Genomic DNA, 9,208 nt, shown 5'->3' on the forward strand with positions numbered 1-9,208 from the left:
CCCATTTTAAACACAAGTTTAAGTAGCTAATACTGAGCATTTGCTATGTACTAGACAATGTGCTGAATTTTATGTGCTTTATCTCATGGAATCCCCCAATAAACTTTCACACAGGCTGTTATTAGAGCAAAGGAAAATCAGTCTCTGAGAATTTAAATTTTTCCCAAATCATGCAGTTGGTATGTGGTAGAATCACTATTCTCACCCAGGTATTCTGAAGTCTCAAGTGCAGGCTCTTAATGACCGGGCTACACTGTCTAGGATCTGTGTATAGGTCATGCAGTAACATTTTATTAGGTTAACAGCCTTTTATGATACTGGAAATTCTTTTTGATAATTCAGCCTGTGAAAATATGGTGCTCAAGGGGTTTGCGAGAGACTAAGGTATGTCTAAAAGCATTATGTATTTCTCTCAGGAGACTGCTTGGCCACCATCTGTACTGGGAAATTGGCCAGGCTGCTTGGAAGGAGCCCAACTCTGCGTGCATGCCTCTGGGCTGTTCTCAGGGACTGCCAGGGCATTCTTCTTGCTGGGCATTAGAGTTCCATCTGTGCGCACGTGTGTGAGCGTGTGTGCACATATGCACATACACAGCGTTTGTTCATTTATTTATTCAAAACAAATATACCTATTAAGTGTCTTAATCATTCACAATAGAATATGAAGCTTAGGAAAGCTAACAATATATGCCAAAGCCTGGGTACCTTTCTGATTTCATAAACTGAGTGCTGCTTGACAGTTTATGTTTACTAGTCTGTTGTAAGATAGGTGCTACCCTTTTCAGTTCTGGTTAGCAGTTGTGCATGTTTTCTAGTTGTCTGCTTCCCGAATGCCTCTCTTAGAGGGAGTGGATGAAGAGTGCCCCCTGAAGCAGCCTGCATTGCTCCCTTTTTTCCACATGCCTACGGCTCACCTTTCTTTGTTACAGTGTTGTAAACAGTGGAAGGCTTCAAGGTAAATTTCAATTTTTTAAAAAGTCAAGTGAACTTTCTTGCCCTCCATAAGAAATTATGTTTCTCCCCCCCTCTCCCTATCTCCCCCACCCCTTTTTAAATGAACTGTTCAAAACATGAGAAAAAATTGAATGTGAAGGATGATGATTTTCAAGAACTGCTAGTAGGGATAGGAATATGCTATATTTTTCTGCAAGTCTAAAGGCCTTGGATGTTGGCATTCCTGGGTGCTTGTGTTCAAGAGTACACAATCTTTCAGAATATTTAGGGGGTTGGAGTTGTTCCTTTTTCTATACCAGGTTTTTGTTTAGAGCCAAGGTTTCAATGCCAGGTACATGCTTTTTAATTTGTGAAAGCTCATCTTTGTTTTAAACATTAGACAGACTGAAGATTATATCCCACCTGTACAATAACTTATAGTTACCATTTTTGTATAAATATCTGATAAATGAAATTAATTAAAATATTTCTACATGGAGGTAGCCGTATCTTAGTAGATGATCTCATTTGCTACTTTATTCTCGAGTGCGAGCTCTGCCAGTGGAGGCACTCTCAGCGGTCGTCTCCTCAAAGGAAAGTCCTCTTCACTCTTCCTCTTTTACACATGCTGGTTGGAAGACTACATCCTTCTAGGTCCTACCTGTGCTACCTCATGCTTCATTCTCCCCGGGGTGTCTTTCTGTTATCCATAGGGTGTCCTCTGTGTGCCCACCTGTTACTGGTGGAAGTGGAGTTCTTGGGATGCTGCAGGAACAAGAATTTCCTGAGGCCCCCATGGGAGGATGAGGCCTCCTGGAAAGCTTTATTGTTGATGTAACGTTAAGGGGGTTCCCCTCCAAGGTCCCATCTCCCTCCATCTCACCATGGGAGAAGTCCCATCTCGTCTTCAACAGGGCTAGAATGAAAGCCCCTGCCCAGAGTCTTTGCTCCACGTTAAAGCACAGTGCAGTCCAGCTTCTGTCTAGCTTCGCCTGCATTCCCAGCTGCACTCCATTGCGTGTGGGGTCTGCATGGCCCTGGTCCATGTAGCCTCTAGGGCCACATGGCAGGCTAGTGGGGGTCACAGAGCAAGTGAGTACAAGGAAGCAGGAGTGAAGTAAGAGGAAAAAGAAAGTTTTTTGTCTGGGGATTTTTACTAGGAGCTTAACCAATGAATCCTTCAGGATTTTGCCCGCTTGCAGCGGCTCCACCCTGTAGCCCATCCATGGTTCCCCAGGCTAGACTGACAGGGAGGCACCTTCCCTACTTCACTCTGACCTCACTGCACATGTGCCCACCCCTCCCTCTGTGTGATCCCTTCCCTGCTGACCTGATCCATAGGGAATGGACCTGGGTCCCTGGGGAGTGTAAATTGCAGCTTCCTGGGGAAGCTGTCCAGATGGCTGAGCTTATAATGTCTGGCCTTCCTTTTGCTTTCTCCCTATATTAATATTACCTAGCTAGTTATGACGATAGCATTTCTATCACTTCTTACATTATCCTATCTTCTTTTCTTGTCCTATCAACGCACTCACAGCCAGCCATCCTCTATTCTTTTTCACCTTCAATTGTTTTAAAAAGACAGTCTTTTCAAAAGAGAATTCTATATTCTGCACCTCATTTGCCTTAACCCTATGAATCTGGCCTTCTATCCCCACTCCTAAAGCCACTACTCTGAAATAACCAGTGACTTCCCCATGCCAACTCTGTGGCCTTTCAACTATAATCACATTAAGTCCTTCAGCATTTGGTAGAAACTCTCTCCTCTCATGGCTTCTAAGACCAGTGTTGTTTTCCTGGTCTTGCTATTTTTATATTCCTTTTCTGTATCCTGTCAAGGGGTCTTTATCTAACCCACCCTAAATACAGAGCTCCTTCAGTTTTCCAAGGTTTTATATTTGAACCCTTTCTCATCCCTCCCCTCCCCTCCCTTCCCTTCCCCCTCCCCTTCCCTCCCCTCTCCCCCCTGCTCTACGTTAGTGCAGCCTCTCCACGGTTTTACTTAGCATCTCTATATGGGTAACTACCAGATTCACTTATCTGATACTAGCTTTTGATGGATGCTGACCAGCACATCCCACTGGCTTCCAGATATCTTCACTCACTCACTCGTTCCCTTACATTCATTGAGAACTTACTGAAAGATAAGTACTGCTCTAGAGCTGTGGAGACAGCAATGAACAAAACAAGGCCCTCGTCCCATAGAGCTTACATTCTAGGGAAAGAAAGAAGTATAAGCAAATTTAATACAAGGTGTCAGCCCTGGCCAGTGTGGCTCAGTTGGCTGAGTGTCATCCCATGCACCAAAAGGTCGAGGGTTTAATTCCCAGTCAGGGCACACGCCCGGGTTTCAGTTTGATCCCCAGGCAGGGGGCGTGCCGGAGGCAGCCAATGGATGTCTCTCTCTCCCATAGATGTTTCTCCCTCTCCCCTTCTCCCTCTCTCTCTAAAATCAATAAAAACATATTTTTTAAAAAAGGCATCAGATAATGATAAGTGCTATAGAGAAAAACAAATCAAGCAAGAGGATAGATAGTGGTGGGAAATGTGGCGACTAATTTAGAGTGCATCATCAGTAAAATCTCTACAAAATGCCACAGGAATGATTTGCTTTTAATTATGCTGATCGATCTCACTTTACATTCCTCAAGTTGGCTTCCTTTGTTGCACAGGAATCCTATTACATTTCTTCAGAAAATTTAGTGAGTCACTATCCACCTTTTGTTAATAGAATTGAAGTGAAAGTAAGTGAAGTAAGGGTACTGTCTCCTGAAATTCTGTGTGTGTGTGTGTTCTTGTATTTACATCCTGATATTTTGTATTCTATGTTGCTGTCAAAAACATTCAATAGCCATTATCCTAGATTTTACATATTTTCATCTCAAATCTCCTAATTTCCTCCCCCTCTTACTGTCACTATGTAATCCTCTTATTTCACTGAGAATCTAGAAGCAGTCACAAGAGAACCACACTTTCTCATCACTGAACTGTGAATTTCTGCCCACATTATGTGTTTGACAAAATCATATTTAATAACTGCAGAGTATTCCATGTATAACATTTTAATTTAAACCATGTTGTTGAGTTCTTGCAGTCATGCGAGTATGCCTCTCAGATGTGGGACTACAGGGAGCACCATTTGCCAAGGACCCCAGCTGCTGTGCTCTGAAATCAATTTGTCTCTCAGTTTGTTGCAAAGTTGCACTTCTTATGGGTCATTCCCAGTGAATAGCTGTGCGCTGGAAATGTGCTTAAGCAGGCCCATTTCATGGAGACTTGGGATTCCTCTGATGAGCAACTTTGGCTGGAGGTCTCCCAGATAGACTTGCAGAACTTTCCTTAGACCAATGCACAACTTTTCCTTTCTTTTCTCATAATCAGACTGCATGGAGTCTGAAGACTCTCCCTGCTTCTTCCAGCTCTTTTCCCATTTTCTCTCATGGACCTTTCTGTTTTTCTAATACCTTTCTTTCTTTCTTTCTTTCTTTCTTTCTTTCTTTCTTTCTTTCTTTCTTTCTTTCTTTCTTTCTTTCTTTCTTTCTTTCTTTCTTTCTAATATATCTTTATTGATTTCAGAGAAAGGAAGGGAGAGGGAGAGAAAGAGATAGAAACATCAATGATGAGAGAGTCATTGATCTGCTGCAGCCCGCAACCCGGGCATGTGCCCTGACCTGAAATCGAACCCTGATCTCCTGGATCGTAGGTTGACGCTTAACCGCTGCGCCACACCCTGCTGGGCTCCAGTACATTTCCTGCACCCTTATCCCTTAATGACATCTGTTTCTCGGAGGACACAAACTAACACAGACTTTTAGGTTGTCTATAGATTTTCATTCTGTACAACTAAACTTCTGCTTGCTCGACTCTTAGCACAGCATTCTTCTACTGAGAGCCCTTCAAATCACTGCCTTGCTCATTAAATTAAGCCTAGGCCCTCCTTCTCACATCTATACTCTGCTCCAGCCCATCTTTCCAAACATTACTCAATGCTCTTAGTCTAGTCTAAGGTCTCCTGACAGAATATTCTCCCACTCATGCTATCACACCTCCTTCTCCCATACCCTCAAGAAAACATCTGCCCAGCTGATGCCTCCTTCATTCTGGATCCCTTCTTGACTTTTCTACCCCATGATGTTTTCTTCCCTCCCCATTTTAAAGGTCATGGAAGGGTATTTTCTGCAGTGTAGTCACTCTTTTTGGTATGTTAAAAGGAAGGCAATATAGTCCAGTGGTTAAGTGAATAGCCTGAAATCAGACAGATCTAGATATATTACCATAAAAAAAAAATTAAAAAAAGACAAAAAACTAGCTAAGATTGGATATCTTTTGGAAACATTGAACTAAACAAAAATAACCAAAGATTTGTTTTGTTTTATTTTTAATTACAAGTCTTCCCAGAGCCCTTAAAATGCTAATTAATATACACTGTGACTTTCCAAGGTCAGCACTGATACCTTATGTATCTTGTCTTGAATTTATTTCATCACAAAATCTTTTTAGAAACAGATAATCTCCAGACATTATTGTTTCTTGGAAAATATTTTGGAAAAGAGTAAAAGTTGTTGTAGAATTTTGCATGTCTGATTTTTACAGTACTTTGTGTTCTTCATCTTGTTATAACTATTTGTGTATTTATCTTACACATTTTCCCACTTCAGCTTTAGCATAAAATCTTGAAAATAACAGGCACTTTGCTGAGTTGAAAAAATCACTGACTATAGTAAGAATCCGTGGTTTGTAATGTATTTGGTAACTGGAGAAAGTTAGTTTTACATCTACTTTCAGCAGCTTTTTTTGCAGTCTTTTTTTATACCATAGTATCCTGGGCTTCCTTTCTGGCTGGGAGAATTGCTGGGCAAAATGCACTTGTTAACATGGGCTACATCCATTTTCTCTGCAAATCACTTTATTGGAGGAAGAGTATACAAAAGTTGAAGGACATTTTAAGGGCAAGAAAGCAAGGAGACAGCTGACTCTGGGTCCTGGCACCCCTGGGGTGATGAGGAAGTCAGCCTGTGGCTTAGTCCTGTTTGTTTTCATTTCCAAGGGTATGTTTGTCAAAAAGGTACTCTGCCAGCCCACAATCTGGGGCCCCCATCTTAATCAAGTTGTGCACGTGGTCACCTAGTTCTTTGATAGACTTGACCTGCTCATTTAGATAGTGGGTTTCCAGGAAGTCGCACAAATGAGGGTCACCTCTGTCCGAGGCCAGAGTGTGCAGTTCCAGCAACGACTGGTTCACGTTCTTTTCCAAGAGCAGAGCGCACTCCATGGCCTTCAGCCCGCACTCCCAGTCGTCCCTGTCGGGTTTCCTCACGTCCTGCAGGCGGATCCTGCCTCCCCGCTGGTTCTGCAGCCTCATCAGCTTTTCCGCGTGCTGGGTCTCCTCCCGCGACAGGCAGAGGAAATACCGAGCGAAGTTGTTCAGAGCCACGTCGTCCCTGGAGAAGTAATAGGCCATGGACAAGTACACGTAGGACGCGTAGAGCTCCAGGTTAATCTGCCGGTTGATGGCGGCCTCGGAGTCCGGGTGGAAGTTCTGGCGCACCCGCGGGGGGGCGCACCCGGACCCCGAGGGCCTCCCGGAGGAGGCGGCCGCGGCCGGCGGGCGGAGGGGAGCGGCGCAGCGGGGAGCCCAGGGGCCACAGCGCGCGCGGCGCACGGACGCCAGCGAGGTGCCGCTGTGCTTGGCCAGGAGCAGGAGCCAGGACAGCATGGCTTCCCTCCGGAAGGGAGGCGGCGAGGCGGCGCCGGGCGGCCGGGGTGAATCACAACGGGGCCCTAGCGACTGCGAGTGCGTCACACGCCCCTTTTCTTCCCGGGGCTCCGAGTTCCACGCGGCCGGGGCGCGCCTGGCGCGTTTGGGCGCAGACGACAGTGACACGACTCCCTCTGTCTCAGCGTTGCCCCTGTCCTCGCCGCAAGATTTCTGCCCTTGGGCCTTTGTGATTTATTATTTCCCCTAAGTTAAACACGCTGTCAGAAAAGCTTGCAAGGGGCCTTGGGCAAGAAAGGCCTGAGCCAAGCCCTGCCCCCCCAGCTGCTTCTGTCCCAGGACCGGGCGGGGAGGCCAGGCAGGGAAGCCGGGCCACAGTCCACTCCCGAAGTGGGTGTTTATAAATTGACTTTCTGATTATTTTCACAAAGTTAAGCATGGAAGCAATTACCATCCCTGGCCTGGTGGCTACTGGTTGGAGCGTGGTCCTGTTCACCAAAAGGAGGCACGTTGGGTTCCCCGTCAGGGCACATAAGGGAGGCAACCCAGGGATGTTTCCCTCCCTCCCTCTCTCTCTCCCCCCTTCCTCTCCCATTCTCCCTCTCTCTAATTCAATAAAAACATATCCTAGGGTGAGGATTTAAAATTAAAAATTAAGTTGAAGGAAATAATTACCAGTATAGTGGGCAGATTTTCAAGAGTCTGTAGTAAGACAGTGCTTTCTAAAATACATTTTATTTTTAAATATAAATTTATCTTCATTGCAAATAAATCAGATATAGTAGGAACGAGGGAAGAATGTATGAATAACCTCTGAACTTGAGGTTCCTCTCCTGGCCTTCGTTAATGCAGATATGTATTTTTTAGAAGGCAAATTTTAAAAAATTGAATTTAAAATAGCATTTGACTTGCTCTGACCTGGTGGCTCAGTCGGCTGGAGCATCCTCTCCTACAACAAAAAGTTGTAAGTTTGATCCCTGGTCGGGGCGCATATCTAGGTGCAGGTTTGATCCCTGGTCAGGGCGCATATGGAAAACAACTCTTCACTGCTTCTCTCTCCCTTCCTCTCTTTCTAAAAAGCAATGAAAACACATCCTTGGGTGAGGATTACAAACATATAAAAACAAAAATTTAAAAAATATAAAATAGCATTTAACTTTAAAAGAATATATATTTTCAGTTTGTTGAGAAAATGAGGATTAACTCACAGAAGAAAATTCAAAACATCCCAATTCTTCCTCTACTCAGAGAGAACCATTGTTAAAATGTTCATGGCAATTCTTACAGATAAAAACACACACATATATCACAGACACCCAAAAGGAAACATGCATCTTTATTGGCTTTATAGTGGTATAGTTGACATAAAATAAACTACAGATACAACTTGATAGAGTTTGACATAATACAGCTGTGAAACCATCACCAAAATCGAGATAACGAACATATCATATCGTCTCCCAGAGCTTCCTCATGCCCCTGAGTATTTTGTAATTTCCTTCTTTCTGCATCTCTCTCTGCTCCATATCATTCTGGCACCCACTGATCCCTTTTCCTCACTAGACAGATTAGTTTGCATTTTCTAGAATTTTATATAAAGGGAATCAGTATTTTTGGCTAGGTTTCTTTCACTCAGCATAATTATTTTGAGATTCACCCATGTTGTCGTGTGTATCAATTATTTTGATGGCTGGGAAGTATTCCACTCTATGGATACAGCAAATTTGTTTATTCTTTCACCTGCTGATGTTCATTTTGGTTGTTTACAGTTTTGCTCCCATTGCTCTTGGATCAATATTTTGTATGGAGTGGCTAGATCATATGGTACGTGTATGTTTAACTTTTTAAAGAACTTCAAATTGTTTTCCAAAGTGGTTGTACCATTTTACATTCCCATCAGCAGTGTGTGAGTTCAAGTTCCTTTACATCCTTGCAAACACTTGGTATTGTTAATTATCTAAGTTTAATTTAAAATTTAAATTTTTAAAAAGGAACTTGATAATGACTTCGAGTCTAATGTAACTGAATAAAATAAACATTCAGTCAAAAAATAAATAAAATTTAAGTTTTAGCCACTCTGTTATTTCCTTTTTAAATTGCATTACCGGAATAACTAATGATGCTGAGTATATTTTCACATACTTCTTTGCCAACCATATATCTTTGGTGTACTGTATGTTCAAATCTTTTGCTTATTTGTTGGGTAATTTTTTTCTTGTGGTTGCTTGATTTCTTATGGTTGCTGGGTCTTTGATATTAGTACTGCTTCTGTTCAGGTCTCCTTTATATTATCTGTATATTACCTGCTCTATAGTACCTTGTGTGTTTCTTTGGGTAAATCCGATTACCTTTCTAGGTCAGTTTCCTCAACTGGAAACTTAGGATCCTACTTACTTCCAGTAGGTGGTTGAAAGGGTTAAGGATACTTACCACAGTGCCTGACCCAGAATAAACCACCAAAATATTTTTTGATAGTTCTTATTGGATAATTTCTATTTAATTGTTCAAACCCAATTATTTTATATTATTCCGCAAACAATGCTTATTATTGAATGGAAG

At 42.8% G+C, this 9,208-nt stretch overlaps 1 protein-coding gene across 1 annotated transcript; it reads right to left on the bottom strand.

The window, feature by feature from the left end:
- Nucleotides 1–5,953: 5,953 nt before the first annotated feature.
- On the bottom strand, nt 5,954–6,649 carry FTMT (ferritin mitochondrial; the record flags this gene model as incomplete). Its single annotated transcript, XM_081131747.1, has 1 exon — nt 5,954–6,649. The coding sequence occupies one exon, from the start codon at nt 6,647–6,649 to the stop codon at nt 5,954–5,956; it is 696 nt and encodes a 231-aa protein (XP_080987873.1).
- Nucleotides 6,650–9,208: the final 2,559 nt, after the last annotated feature.

The sequence above is a fragment of the Miniopterus schreibersii genome, assembly GCF_964146895.1.
Source record: "Miniopterus schreibersii genome assembly, chromosome: 3".
Classification (NCBI taxonomy): domain Eukaryota; kingdom Metazoa; phylum Chordata; class Mammalia; order Chiroptera; family Miniopteridae; genus Miniopterus; species Miniopterus schreibersii.